Source organism: Sphaerodactylus townsendi, linkage group LG10, assembly GCF_021028975.2.
Source record: "Sphaerodactylus townsendi isolate TG3544 linkage group LG10, MPM_Stown_v2.3, whole genome shotgun sequence".
Classification (NCBI taxonomy): Eukaryota; Metazoa; Chordata; class Lepidosauria; order Squamata; family Sphaerodactylidae; genus Sphaerodactylus; species Sphaerodactylus townsendi.
The window spans coordinates 2,350,081-2,365,990 of record NC_059434.1 but is presented as its reverse complement, the minus strand read 5'-3'; the positions used below and the strand labels follow the sequence as shown (position 1 = coordinate 2,365,990).

The 15,910-nt window shown below is 43.1% G+C and overlaps 1 protein-coding gene across 2 annotated transcripts in view; it reads left to right on the top strand.

Annotated features, from left to right (window-relative positions):
* Window positions 1-4,637: 4,637 nt before the first annotated feature.
* Window positions 4,638-15,910, top strand: part of RGS12 (regulator of G protein signaling 12) — a 108,478-nt gene continuing 97,205 nt past the window's right edge. For both annotated transcript variants that reach the window (XM_048509049.1, XM_048509050.1), the window contains exon 1: window positions 4,638-6,579. In XM_048509049.1, coding sequence (XP_048365006.1) covers window positions 4,729-6,579 — 1,851 coding nt within the window. In that variant the 5' untranslated portion in view covers window positions 4,638-4,728. The remainder of the gene's footprint in view (window positions 6,580-15,910) is intronic.

The window sequence follows — 15,910 nt, the reverse complement described above, 5'->3', positions numbered from 1 at the left end:
GCTATCATGTGCCCCCTTAACCTTCGCTTCTCCAGACTAAACATTCCCAGCTCCCTAAGTCTCTCTTTGTAGGGCAGACCTTTTACCACTTTAGCTGCCCTCCTCTGGACATGTTCCAGCTTATCAATATCCTTCTTAAATTGTGGTGCCTGGAACGGAACACAGTACTCTAGGTGAGGTCTGACCAATGCAGAGTAGAGCTGTACAATTACTTGTACGATTTATGGCTACCAATCTTGATCCTCTTTGATCTGAGATTGCAGATGCCTTAACAGACCAGGTGATTTGGAGCAACAGCCGCAGAAGGCCATTGCTTTCACATCCTGCATGTGAGCTCCCAAAGGCACCTGGTGGGCCACTGCGAGTAGCAGAGAGCTGGACTAGATGGACTCTGGTCTGATCCAGCTGGCTTGTTCTTATGTTCTTATGTTCTTACCTCGACCTAGACACTATACTCTTATTAATGCATCCAGAATTGCATTGGCTTTCTTGGCTGCCATATCACACTGCTGACTCATGTTCACTTAGTGGTCTACTAAGACTCCCAGATCCCTTTCACTTGTAGTGTTGTCTTGTCACCCATCCTATATCTGTGCATTTCATTTTTTCTGCCCAAGTGTAGAGTCTTACATTTATCTCTGTTGAAATTCATGTTGTTGATTTTGGCACAGCTCTCTAATCTGTCCTGATCATTTTGAATTCTGCCCCTCCTAATTTGATGTCATCTGAACATTTAACTAACATTCCCTCTATTTCATTATCCAAGTCATCGATAAAAATATTGAATTGCACTGGGCCCAGGAAAGAACCCTGTGGTACTCCACTGCTCACTTCTCTCCAGGAGATAAGAGCAAAAGTTAGATAAGAGCAAAAGTCCGTTAGAATTGGCCTTGACCAACACCTGGTGGTTGAAATGGAGACACACAATATGATTCCCATCCCCCCAAAGCCCAGAGCAGCAAGCAGCTCCCAGCATCCATTAGACATCCTGACAGCTAGCTACTTGGAGACATTGACTGGAGGAGTACCTGGCCCTGTTGAGGATTGGGCAGATCACAAAAACCTGGAAACCCACATAAATTTACTGCCAAACAATTGCGATGGGTGAAGATCTTTTCAAAGTTTAATTTTCAGATTAAGTATTTCCCAGGAAAAAAGCATAAACTTCCTTGCAAATGCTTTGTACTTTAATCTGGAGGAACTGGGTTTGATTCCCTGCTCTGCTGCCTGAGCTGTGGGGGCTTATCTGGGGAATTCAGATTAGCCTGTACACTCCCACACACGCCAGCTGGGTGACCTTGGGCTAGTCACAGCTTCTCAGAGCTCTCTCAGCCCCACCAACCTCACAGGGTGTTTGTTGTGAGGGGGGAAGGGTAAGGAGTTTGTGGAGAGAAAAGGGGGATATAAATCAAACTCTTCTTCTTCTTGTCCCGTCTACCCCAGCATGACAGTAAACGGGTGGAGGTAGTGGACATGGTATTTACCTCGACACATCTGGGTCTGGGGATGACAACCCATAGCCAAGCCACTCTTGTACCCTGGAGGGACCTGGTGATCAAACTCAGTTACCGAAAGCAGAGCCTGGGGGGAAAAGTTCCCTGCACCAACTGATATTGGAATCATTGCAGAGGGGCAAGGAAGCGGAGGTTTTGAAGAGAATGCAAAGATGTGGAACTGTGGAATGGACTGAAAGTGTACCCGGAAAAGTTAAGGCCCAGGGTACTTTCCTTATGTCATGATTCAATGATGGCCAGGCACTTTGGCTTTGTGAAAACTTTGTATTTGGCACACATGCAGTTTTGGTGGAAAATTATTCGGAAAGATGTGGCAGCGCATGCATGAGTCTGCCAAGTGTGTGCCACTGCAAAGTGGGTGCCAGGGAAGGCTCAGGGCTTACTCAAACCCCTGGAGATATACCTTGGGCAGTGATTACAGTGGACTTTATTACTGATCTCCCCGTTTTCATACCCTGCAAACAATTACCCACAACCCAGAAGTTAGGCAAACGGTTTGCCAACTCTATCGATTGTATTTGATGCCTAGCAGAATAATTTGAGACTGGAAAGTCCAGTTCATATCTAAGTTTTGGAAATGCTTTTGGGACCTATTGGGGGCAGAGTAGATATTAAGCTCCTCCCACCATCCACAGCCTGATGGGCAATCAGAATGAACAAACCAAGTGTTGGAGCAGTACCTGAGATGCTATTTTAATTAACACCAAGACAATTTGATGGACTTGCTGCCCCTTGCAAAATATGCTTACAATAATTCAGTTTATCAAAGCACTGGACAGTCATCTTTTACGGTGGGGGAAGCCATTCCCTCTATTGCAGATGGGTGTGGAGGGGCCTGGGGATTTAAAAGACTGGCTAAAAAAGATCCAGGAGGCCTGGCCTGACATCCATCACACTCTCCTGAAGGCTATAGAAACTTACAGGCTGGATACCACAAAGAAGAGGGTTGAAGTGATGTTTGGGGCGGGAGGCAAAGTGTACATCTCTATGCTTGCGGTGTGCCCGGCCATACCACAAGTTGGATCATCAATTTGTGGGGCCTTTCCCTGTAAAACAGATTATCAATGAGGTCACTGTAGAGGTGGACTTGCCTGAGACTTATAGAGCTGTTCATCCTATTTTTCATTGCACTCTGTTGACAAAAACGCCACTTCTGAGCGACGGCACCCCGAAGTGATTGATCAACAGGTGCACCATGAAGTCTCACAAATCAGAGACTGCCTGCAATATTTAGTATCTTCGAAGCACTGATGTCCATGCTCCCAAATTGGTCCACTCTTTTAATTGAGCATACCCTGACAGACCTGGGAGGGGTGTGTGAGGATTTTTTGGGGGCAGAATGTGACATTCTAGTCAGTTAGTGCCATCTTTCCTGGACGAGATAGGACACTGTTTTCCTAATGAAGTGCTTGTTGGTTTATCTAATGGTTCTTTCTCTCCTTGCCTATCTGTGCTCTGTAATTGCTTTGGCTGCTGTGAAGGCCAGCTTAGCTTTGCCCGCATGCTTCAAAGAAACACAAGGCCCCTGCCTGGGAGATCCACAGGCTTGGGAACCGATACAATACTTGTATCCTGTGAAGGACCAATGGGAGTGGGGTGTTTGCTTCTGAGCATTGGGATGGGGTGAGTGGGATGAGTGTAACTGCCTTGGCGCCAGTTTATAGTTCAGTCGGTGGATCTCTAAATGGTTCAAAGCTGATACCTGTCATTCAATAAAGAAGATATCTTTTAACCAACAGCTCTTTAGTGGGCAAGATCAGAGACATGACAGTTGGACTGTCTGGTTCAGTATGGGTCTTCTTATGTTCTGATATAAAAATTGAAGAAGAGCCCTGCTGAATCAGACTTTAGACATGTCCTCTCTTAGTGATCCTTTTTTTAAATTGAAAAATGTCAGACTTTTTAATTTGACCTGATAAAGAAGATTGCATAAGGAAGGTGATGCAACCTCTTCATCATCTTGGTTGCTCTCTTTGCTTTTTCAAGTCTTTTTGAGGTGCAGTGACCAGAACAATGTACGTTATTTCAATTGAAGCTGCATCCGACACCTGTACAGGAGTGTTATGATGCTATCTGTTTACTTTCAATCTCTTTCCCAAGAATACTCAGCATGGAATTTACTTTTTCACTGCTGCCACACAAGATCTCTTTTCCTCTTAGTCTTGGACAGTTCAGATCCCAGTAGTATGTTTTTGAAATTTGGATTTTTTGGTCCAGTATGTATCATCTTGCACTTATACAGGTGCTCTGTGATGTAACGTATGCCATAAATTAATATATAGTTTGTGTTTGTGCTGGGTGTTTTTATTTAAAGTAGACTAGTAGCTGATGTAAAACTTGTGCAGTATTACCATACCAGCAATGTGATGGGTTCTAGAAACTAGTTGTTTGCAAAGCTAGATCCTGGCTTTGCAGGCGGGGGTGGGGGTGGGGAGTGACAGAGACAGTAGGGTGCCTGTTAAGATTGGGAAGGGTTCTCCCCATCTCCATAGGCACCTTCACCATTTGCAAAGCTGGATCCAGGTTTTGCAAAGGGTGGGGGAGCCAACAGGGTGCCTCTAAAGATGTGGAGAGTTCTATAGGCACCATCACCTTTTTTCTTCTGTTCTTCCTCATTTCTCTTTCTCTCACTCTCCATCCTGCCATCTCTTCTGTTAATCTTCTCGTTCTGCCTTGCTACCCCAGCTCTCTCTTTCTCTTTTTGCCCTACCACCCCAACTCTGTTTTTGCCCTTTTACCCCACCTCTCTCTTTGTGCCCACTTATTCCAGCTGTCTTTCTCTCCTTACCCCAACTCTTTCTTATCTATTTTATACCACCCTACCCTAGCCTAGCTCTCTCTTTCTCTTTATGCCCCTTCTTGATTGCTGGTTGCTGTTCAGACCATTGCCTGCAGCCTTCTGGGAGGTGAGGACTCTGTTGGTAAGCGAAGGATTGTGGGAGGTGTAGTCCAGGACCCCCTCTTTATTCAGGAAATGGCATTCTCTGGACTACATCTCCCAGAGTCCTTCACTTTTTCTGGTTTGTTGTTGGGAACACACATGTATGCAGATATCTGAATATTTCATTCAAAAGCAAATGAGAAGAGAAGAGGTATTATAATGGTTGGTTTTTTTTTCAGATTTCACAGGATAAAGAAATGTAAATTCTTCTCCGGTATCTCATGAAGGAGTAACAGTGCATTTTGGAGATTGCCACTTCCTGCAAACACTGCCATGTACAGACCAGGGGAGAAAGTGAAGCGTTGGATGAATATTCATGGTTCTGGCATAAGATCTGTTGAAGTTGCTAGAGGGAGAGTGGGATATGGATTTACCCTTTCTGGACAAGCACCCTGTATTCTTAGCTGTGTTTTGAAAGGAAGCCCTGCTGATTATGTGGGACTTAAAGCTGGAGATAAAATATATGCCATAAATGAAATTAATGTGAAAAAGGCATCTCATGAAGATGTGGTGAAGCTAATAGGCAAATGCTCTGGGGTTTTGCACATGGTCATTGCTGAAGGGGTTGGCCACACTGACTCATGTTCAAGTGATGAAGAAGTTGGGTTTTATGATGGGAAGGGGTGGCGGAAACCCAAACCTGACTCAAAAATGTTGGGTATAAACAGAGCAGAGAAGGTCGTGGAAGAAATGCAGTCTGGTGGAATTCTCAACATGATCTTTGAAAATCCTAATGTTTGTGCTGCTAACATGAAGGCCGCATCAAGAAAGCAAATGCCAGCAGATGAATCTGCTGCTGTTAGGTTAGACTCTGTATCAGAAAATGCAAACAACCCAAGTGTGCTTTATCATGAGGAGCTCTCCAACATCATGAATGATGATTCAGTTTTTAGAACTGGAATGGAAAACCAGGAATGTTTTGGCTTAGATGCAAGTATTTTAAACGTGGCTATGGTTGTGGGCTACCTAGGATCAATTGAACTTCCCTCTTCAAATTCAAATCTGGAATATGACAGTTTGCAGGCTATTCGTGGGTGCATGAGGCGTCTTCGGGCAGAACAAAAAATTCATTCGTTGGTGCTGATGAAGATTATGCATGACTGTATTCAGCTCTGCAGTGATAAATCTGGGGTGATTGCAAAGTATCCTTCAGAGAAGCTAGCATTTAGTGCTGTATGCCCTGATGACAGAAGATTTTTTGGGCTTGTTACAATGCAGACCACTGATGATACAAGTTTGGCTCTGGAAGATGAAGCAGTTTTGAGGACATCCTGTCATGTATTTATGGTGGATCCAGAACTATTTCACCATAAAATTCACCAGGGCATTGCACATCGTTTTGGTTTGGAATGCACAGCAGATCCAGACACTAATGGCTGTCTGGAGTTTCCCGTTTCGTTTCTACCTGTTCTTCAGTTTGTCTCTGTTTTGTACAGAGATATGGGGGAATTGATTGAGGGAGTGCGAGCAAGGGCCTTTCTTGAGGGAGATGGAGATATTCATCAGAATAACAGTATGAGCAGCAATAGTGATAGCGGTATTGGAAATTTTAACCAGGAAGAGAAAAGTAATAGAGTTTTGGTAGTTGACCTAGGAGGCAACTCAACTAAACATGTTCTTAGTAATGTGCGAGATAATCCAATTGGTAGAAGTCAAGCTGTTTCCCACTGGAATACATTTGGACATGAACAGGAAGAAAACTCTGCTTTAGAGGTCATATTGCAGAATGATAAATCTCAAAATCAGAACAAGTTTTTAGCTCCTTCAGCACGCATTGAAGTTCCTGTAGTTTCTCCCCAAATTTCAGTTCCATCATGCAAGAAATATTTGGCGGGCACTTCCAGTCAGCGATGGCTGCCAGTTCATGTGTTAAAAGATTGGCAACATGCATGTATAAGTGACCAAGAGTCATACACAGATTCTACAGATGGCTGGTCAAGTGTTAACTGTGGCACTCTTCCCCCACCAATGAATAAGATTCCTGCTGACAGATACAGAGTAGATGGCAGCTTTGGTCAGCCTCATCTAATGTCTCCACGAAATGAATGGTCTAAAAAGGAGTTTCATACCCCAAACACATTTGACTCTCAATTCTATGTCAGAAAAACAAAAGAAGATAAAAAGGTAAGAATGTTCATATGGTATTACTGTTAAAAAATATATTTTGAAATTACAGTTCTGATTATATTCAACTAGCAAAGATGCTATATGCATATAATATATGAGTTAGTTTCTTCTGTACCTTTCTTTGTAGGTGGTACTTGTTAATTAAACAAAGTTGATTTATTTAATCAACAAGAGCTGGTGTAGTATAGTGATTAATGTTGGACTAGAAGAAGAAGAGTTTGGGTTATGCCCCACCGTTCTCTTGTGTAAGGAGACTCAAGGTGGCTTACAAGCTTCTTTCCCTTCCTCTCCCCATAGCAGACACCTTGTGAGGTTGGTGGGGCTGAGAGAGTTCAGAAAGAACTGTGACTAGCCCAAGGTCACCCAGCAGGAATGTAGGAGTGTAGAAACGCATCTGGTTCACCAGATAAGCCTCTGCCACTCAGATGGAGGAGTGGGGAATCAAACTCGGTTCTCCAGATTAGAATCCACCTGCTTTTAAGCACTATACCACACTGAATTTGAATTTTCACTGCTTCGTGAAAGGTTGCTGAGTGCCACATACTCCCAGAATAACTTGCCTGTACATGAAAGGAGAACAATGTCAGTTGCCTTGGGTCCTTACTGGAGAAAAAGATGGGATTTAAATGAAGGAAATAATCTGGATTTCGACCTGGGTAATCTTCTTGGAAGGGGTGCAATCTGATTAAATTTCAGAGAAATCTGATATTTTATGGTTATTAAGGTTGAGCACCAGCATGGTTAGAATGGCTGTCTACTTCATTTTTTGTCTTATGGGGACCCAAATTGTCTTGCAACATTCTTTCTTTCTCCATTTTAACCTCAAAGTGAGGTAGGTTAGTCTGAGAGTCTGTCACCAACAAACATTTGCACCAGGCTGAGAAATTGACCCTGTGTTTCTCAGATCCTAGTATGGTACTGTAATCACTACACTAACAGTACTGTCCAAAGGGAGGGAAGGCAAAATCATTGAGAAGGTGGCATGACCCCCCTGTGGTGCAAGGGACATTATGCCAGTGCAGGGTTATTTATGCTGGTGCCTCCAGTGCAGGAACCCATGCTGGTGCCAAAGAGGGTGTTCCCAGAGTGGAGCTGGCTTTAATTGTCTTCCTGAACACTTTTGGCTCAAGAATGCCCCCATTTGTCAACCCGGACTTCAGCTGGCAAAAAGGTAGCCCAGCCCATTGTGCTGCATAGGAGGACTTGGAGCATCACTTTTGGCTTTCTGGCCACAGCACAGCAAGCCTTGTAGGAGGCAGCACAGCTGTGCCATCCCCAGTCACATTGCAACTCCCCCCCATCCACCCCTGGGACTGCACAGTCAGTTGGCTCTCAGTTCAGTGCTCAGTCACTTTCTCTGACCAACCTCACAGGTGTTGTAGGGATAAAATGAGCTGGAGTGAAAGCCATGTGTTGTGTACCCAAATGATAAGTTAATTTTTTTGCTTTTATTTCTTTCCCTTCTGTCAGATTAACAAATAATTCAGAATTACCCATGCTAGTCTGGTGGACGTCTGTTTTATAATCTGTTGTTATGAGGCTTTAAAGTGCCATTAAATTATTCAGTGAAGAAAGGGCAGGTTAAGGACGGTGGCACACGGATTAAAGTCACCTTTCTCTCTGACTTAATTTAACACTTAAGGATTCATTGGTTATGATTGCAATTTTTTTTGAAGAAGGGCACAATAGTGGTAATGATACAGCATTGTAATAAATGAAAAAAGTGCTTTAAAAGTAACTCATTATGTACTGAAATGTTTTTGGTGTACGGTGGGATAGTTCTAAAGATGATTATGTTTAATCTTGTTCTGTGATCTTCAGAGATGCTGTTGTAGCCAACTTCTGCAAGAAAAAAAAATCAACTTTTGGTACTCCATCAAAGAGGACTCATCTAACTTTTCTTTTAAAAATATATTCTACCATTTTAAAAATGGCTTAAGGGACTTAAAAATCCAGTCACATGCCACAAAATCTGAAATTCTGAATTTAGTTTTTTGCCTAACTGCTGAAGTAATTTGACTGTACTTCACACACGGATGCAAACACGCGTGCGCGCGCACACACACACACTCTGCTTTGCCTTGTAAGCAGTGTATCTGTTGTACAATCTGATGTTTCATGTTTGTTGACAACTTGGACTGCGATCTTTTCACTTCCCTGTTTTGAAAAGAGTATTTTTTTCCAAATTGGAATTTGGTCTATATTCATCATTATCACTGCTCCTGCTAATAATGTAGGTTGACCTCACTTTCAGAAAAGTAGCACAGCAAGTTCACCTGTAGAAAAAATAGGTTTTGCATTTGCTATTGCAAATTAAGCCGAAGGAAAAAAAAAGTGGACAGGCAGAATTGTTTAGAGCACTTGTCAGTTGAACTTGATGGGTGGTGTGTCCTCATAAAATTAGCCTGAGAGCCTCTAGAACTCTGAATGGGACAAATCAGCAACACATAAAGTGTTGCTGCCAGTTTTCCCCAATTTAATTTCATTAGAACTTGGTAACTGAACTTGACTGACTTAAAAGTGTCCAGAAATAATTGGCAGGAAGCAGGGGAATTTCCTTCATATTTTAAATACATAGAATTGATATTTGAAGTAATTATTAAACAAAGTAAAATGACTATGTGCAAACATTATTTATTTATTTCATTTAGGCAGTGGTCCCCAAAGCGTGTGGTACTGCCTGGTGCTGTGTTAGGATTACCTAGATGGGCACTAAGAGGCAAGGAGACAGCAGGGGGTGCTGTTCACTTATTTACAATTGAATATATCCTTTTCAACAAAAGAACTAAGTAGAATCATCCTCCATGTGCTAAACTGTCTTTGTTTTAGAATGCTCCACTTGAGGATATACAGTTACAAAGAGATGGAAGAGATCTTTGAAGAATAAGCAGAAAAGTGGGAACAAGGGTAGTCATGACTCCCTGTGTATGTGCGGAGGGGGAGAATCAAGTTTATGTCACGTTGAAATGTGAAGCAGTAGTAACAAGCCAGTACAGAAGGACAAATAATTGTGTGGGAAAAAATACTGTTGAAAAGAGGGGGGAATGATTGTGAGGCAGATCAAGAGTGAAAATTAACCTGTTGTCTTTCAGATAGTAATCTGCTGTTCCAAGGCAGAGTAGATGGTTTAGGTCTGAAAAAAATATGATTATTGAAAACACATTCACAGAGAAGTGCCAAAAACAGAGAGGATGCTCATAGAGTTTATATGTGTATCATGCTTAAGCAAAGAATAGAAAAAGCACTATAAAATTGGGTTTAGTACAAAGAAGAGGTAAAAATGTCAACCCCCACCCTTAAAGAGCTGTGCTGATCGAACAGAATTAAGATACTGAAATGTAGAATTCAGCAGTGTGATACTTAATGAAGTGTCACTGGAGTGCCAAATGTGCCTTAATGCACATTAAGAATCACTGCCCTTCAAAGTGCCAAGCTTACTTTAGGCAATTGGATAACACAAGGGAAAAGTGGGGGAGTTGTGGAGGAGAGGAAATCCCATTCTCTTGGAGGCTCAGGGCATCTTGGTGTGTGGGTGATTTTCCACCCCATCTCAGGGAGGCAGGAACCAGAATTTCATCACTTTCTGTCCAGGTTTGGCATCCATTTTAGCCAGTATTTTTCCTGCATAGACAGGGAGCGCATGGAATTCTTGATCTCTGGTACCTAATTCCTTGGCTATCGTTCTTTTTGTCCTCCTGTCCAGACTTATCCCCCTTGTTGTTTTTCCTCTGTCTGCTTCTGCCTTTGTGACTGTTTTTTGTGGTGTTATTTGTTAATTGATAACAGATTAGCGGTAGTTAGGGACCCCCCTCAGGGTCCCTAACTTCCCGCTCTATATTCTAAGATGGCCGACGGTTGATTCTCCCTTCCTTTAGGGTACCACCGTTTGGTGGTGGAGGCCACCAGAGCCTCCCCTAAAAATCTCTCCTTCAATCCACATCAGCTTCTCTCCTCTTTCTAGTGAAGCTTCTGGGAGTGCTCATAGCAACAATCGATCTCACCTAGTGGGGTAGATTCCATGCATGCCCCCTTCAACAATTTCTCCGTCCCTACCAACAGGACATCATTCACAAACGGGACAGGAAACTACAGATTCCCCAATCCTTGAAGTCGCGACTTGGTTGGTGGATGTGCAAAAGGAATCTCACTCAGGGAAAACAGTATCTACATTCGTCTCAGCTACAAATTTTCACAGACGCAAGTCTGCTGGGCTGGGGATCCAGTCCCGGAAACCAATACGGTCAGGGAAAATGGACCCACAGTTCGTCCAGTTTACCCATCAGTGTACTGGAAATGAAAGCAATATTTCTAGCTCTCCAATTCTTTCAAAAGTCGGTCGCCAATCAGCATGTCCTAATCCGCATGGACAATATAACAGCCAAGGCTCATATAAACAACCAAGGAGGATCAAGATCCTCACGTCTGCACAGAGAGGTTTCAAGGATCCTGACCTGGGCAGAAAACAACCTCCAGAGCCTAAAGGCAGAACACATACAAGGAACCCTGAATTTGCAAGCCAACTGGTTGAGTTGACAAACTAACTCCCCGGCAGAATGGACACTGAACAACAAGGTATTTCGGAACATCACGCGTCAGTTCGGGATTCCATTAATCAATCTCTTTGCGACAGCTCAAAACACACAATTATCACTGTTCATGTCCAGGTACTTTCATCCCAAAGCCCTTGCAGTAGATGCCCTGATGAGCCCATGGCCTCCAGTTCTTCTATTCGCCTTTCCATCCATTCCTCTCATACCAAAGCTACTTCAAAAAATTATAGGAACAAAGGCTCAAGTCATACTAATAGCACCCAATTGGCCGAGGAGACCATGGTTCTCTGCAATACAAGAACTGTCCGTATGTCCTCTGTTTCGAATCCCAGTCTCGCCAACCCTGCTTCATCAGGGCCCTCTGCTACATCCCGACCCAGGATGGCTTCATCTGACCACCTGGTGCTTGAGCGGCGCAGCTTGACTGCCAAAGGCTACTCAATAGCGGTAACCAACACTCTTCTAGCTTCCAGATGTCCTGCAACCCTACATACATGGAAGACCTTCGTCAAATGGTCTGCGTCCAGGCAGATGGATCCAGAAAAACCATCCCTGGCATTGGTGTTGGAATTCTTACAAGAGGGTTTTCAATCAGGACTCAGCTCTAATACTTGAAGAAGATAGGTTGCTGCTTTATCTGTGATTCTAGACCAATGAGAGGCTGAGGCCTGGGCGGGGAAAAGTATCCTGATGTATGCATTTGTATGTTGAGAGAGAGTTGAGTCTGAGTTAAGTTCTATGTGTGTTGAACTTTGTTATCGCTGAAGAGTTCTGTACAGTATAAAGTCTTGTATAGTATAGACTTGTGTAACCTTGCAACTGCTAAAGTAAAAGCCTTCCTATGGAAAGAACATCTTGAGTGGAGAATATTCTTTTCCAAGTGTGATAAAAGGTTGCAGTGAGTGCAAGAAGACTAAATCTTCTCATCTTACCAGAGTGACTCCGCTTTAAACTCTGCTGATAGTGATAGGATCCTTAGGTGGAAGGGACTATGTTTTCCTGGAGTTTGTTATACGCTGGAAAGGAGATGCCAAGCATAGTGACATGCTTTCTAGACTGTAAGAAAGCTGATTTCAGTAAACTTAGGAAACTACAGAGTGTGATCCCATGGTTAAGAATACTAAAAGAGAAGGGAGTGAATAATGGATGGGAGTTTTGTTAAAAATGAGATCCTGAAGGCACAATTTTAAACAGTTCCAAGGAGAAGGAAAAATGGGAGATGTCTAATGAAACCAGGATGGATGTCTAAAGACCCTTCAGTTAAGCTAAGATTTAAAAGGGACATGTACAAGGAATGGAAAAAGGGAAAAATCAGCAAAGAGGAATTCAAACAAATAGCCAGGATGTATAGGGAGAAAATAAAAAAGCTAAAGCACAGAACAAGCTCAGAGAGGTTAAAAGAGAGGTTAAAAACAATAAAAAAAGGCTTTGGTGGGTTTTCCGGGCTGGTGGATCTTGTTCATAACATTTTGTCTGCATCTGTGACTGTCATCTTTAGAGGTGTATCACAGAAAGAAGTCTGTTACACACTGTGTCCAGTGAGAAGGGAATGTTTTAGTGGCATATAAATTGTCATGTGTCTGGGTGGGGAACCAATCAGTAAGTGTTTGGGTGGAACTTGTTATGCAAAACCCCCACTTGCAATACTGTACTATCAACCACACCTTTGCATAGCAAGGAACAAGATCCACCAGACCATGACCTTACAGCCCGGAAAATCCACCACAACCAGTTGAATTCGGCCGGGAAAGCCTTCGACAATATAAAAAAGGCTTTCTTGGTTATGTCTGTAGCAAAAGGAAGAAAAAGGATACAACAGGGTCACTGCGTGGAGAAGGTGTCAGAATGCTAACAGGAGAAGAAGAAAGGGCAGAACTACTCAACAGCTTCTTTGCCTTAACCTTCTTCCAAAAGGAAACAGTGGAAATGGAACAGAAGATCAGTATGGGAAATTCAGCACAGAATAAATAAAGAGGTAGTGCAGAAATACCTTACTACTTAAACGAATGCATATCTCCAGAGCCGGATGAACTACATCTCAGGGTATTAAAAGAACTGGCAGAAGTAATCTCAGAACCACTTGCAGTAATCTTTGATAATTCCTGGAGAACAGGAGAAGTCCCAGAGGACTGGAGGAGAGCTAATGCTGTCTGCATCTTCAAAAAGAGGACCTAAACAAATATCCCCCCAGTTAGTCTGACATAAATACCAGGAAAGATTCTAGAGCAGATCATTAAACAGTCAGTCTGTAAGCACTTAGAAGGGAATGCCGTGATCACTGAATGTTTCTCAAAAACAAATGTCAGACTAATCTTATCTATTTTTTTGATAGAGTGACAAGCTTGGTAGTAAGGCCTTTGGAAGCAAGCTAGTAAAATGTGGGCTAGACAACGCTACTGGTAGATGAATTTGTAATTGGTTGACTGACGGAACCCAAAAAGTGCTTACCAATGGCTCATCTTCATCGTGAAGTGACTAGTGGGGTGTCACAGGGTTCTCTCCTGGGCCCTGTACTATTCAATATTTTTATAAGTGACTTGGATGATGGAATAGAGGACACACTAATCAAATGACTGGGAGGATTAGAGAGCTAGGCCAAAACTAACAAAATGAATTTCAACAGAGATAAATGTAAGATACTATACTTAGCCAGAAAAAAAAGAAATGCACAGTTATAAGAGGGATGATCTCAACAGTACACTTATTGTGGGAAAGAAGCACCCACCTCAAGAGATGTCAGCTTGTTAATCATCTATAGGTATGTCTATGCAGGGATCACCAAGAAAAACAGGTTGTGTACCTGTGACTGATTTTTTTTGAGTGGTTAGCTGTTCAGTTGCACAACCTGTTTTCATTCCCTGCTGCTTATTCTGTGCTTTTCTTGAGAGCTGCTAGTGGCAACTTGAAAAGTGCTCATCTATCATCTAGAGGCATTTATAAAGGGACACAGATTTATTGGCTAGAGCTCTTGAACTTTTGTGTCTTGCTTTCTGCACTGAGACTGAACCCATTTGTATGGCTTCATAGCTAACTACTGGAACAACATCCAGTTCTAATACACAACCTGATTTTTAAAAAATATCTCAGGGATTCACGTTGCAATGGAATGCAATCTGTTGATACGGTTCGGCGGGTCGCCCTCAAGGTAGCCTGTTCGACCTGCTCCTGCAACCCGAGAAAAGCAACACTCTGACTGAGACGAGGTTGGGATAAGACAACCAATGACAGAGGCTCTGCTTCTGGGTCCAAGTCCCATTCAGACTCCTCTGGAACAGCTGGGTCAGGGGGAGAATAGACGGGACCCTCTATGGGGGCCTCCATCCTAATCTCATATTCAGAGTTGAATGGACCCCTGAACCCCAGCTTATCAGGATCCGTGGAGGGGAGTCCACGGCGAGACATCAGGTAACCTTGTACAGCAGTCAAAAGTTACACTGAGAATGAGAGACCTCGCATAATGTAATGAACTAGCAAAGTCCAGGCCAAAGTAACTGTTCTCAGTTCTTTATTGTGCTGGCAGTCAGTCAGATACAGGCAATGCGAGGTCTGAGAGCCTCAGACCTCTGATAGCAGATTTTACACAGTGGCATTTCACGTTCCCGCCAATACAGAATAAACAAAGCAAATACTCAAAGCAATACAGAATAAACAAAGCAAAGTTTCACACAGGCAAGTAGAGATAACCTACAAGCAAAAATCCCCATCCCAGGCAGAAAGCCAGAAGCAGCCGGCAGCCACTTCCCAAGGACAGATCACACATCCTGACACATTAATGACTACTGGCCATGGTGGTTAAAGGGAGCCTGCTTATTCAGAAGGTTTAAACTTCTGAAAGCCAGTAGTAAGAGGCAACTTTAGTGAAAGCCTTGGCCTCTGTGCCCTGTACTGTTGCCTTTTGGGGCAACTGGTTGACTGCTGCATGGAACTCGTTGTTGGACTGGATGGATCACTATACCCTTTCCCACCGAAAAATCTAAGTGAAGTCAGTAGTGCTTTGGCAGAAGAGAGTACCGTGCTTCTACAGTAGAAAATTGGTATGTGGGGTGGGAAGAGGCCTACAAGGGGCTTGGGGGGGGGGGGGCTAATGCCAGGCCCAGCTGGCCCCTGCTGGGTCCAGCTTGGTGTTTGGTGTTGGAGGAGAGTTGGAGGGGGAGGCAGCGGATGAATTCACAATTCTCCTTATAGCTTTTGATGGGGCAGAGTATAGTTTTATGCATCATGGCTCTTCTTATGTTCTTATGAAAGACTAGTTTCCCCATCACTCCAGAGAACAAAAGTTGCCATAAATGTTAGGTAATAACCTTTGTCTTAAAGGTTATTAAGTCAACCTTGGTAATAAACTGTCCATGACCACTGGGCTATTAATTATTCTCCTTCCTATAAATCCCCATTATTTTATCCGGGAGAGAACACCAACATTATCTAGAGTTGTCTCTTGTGTTAGCTCATGACTTGCTTCCAAGATAGAGTCGTCCACCAGCGTGCTGAAGGCCACCACCACCCCTGCCCTGCCATCTGTTTGACATCAATAGCAAATCCGAGGGCATCTGATTCAGCGTAGTCATTGAGTTTTTCAGGTTTTAGGTTGGCATTACACCAACAGCATTTATCTTTTTTATTGAGAGCCCAATAACAAGTATATTTATTTTATATTAACAGTATGGTGGGCTTTCCCAACTTTATGAGAGTTAAGATTGGGCTTTTGGGGAACTGAAACACAGTCACCCTACTGTTCCGTTTTGTATGGATAATCAAATTTCCTTTCCCTGGTCAATACC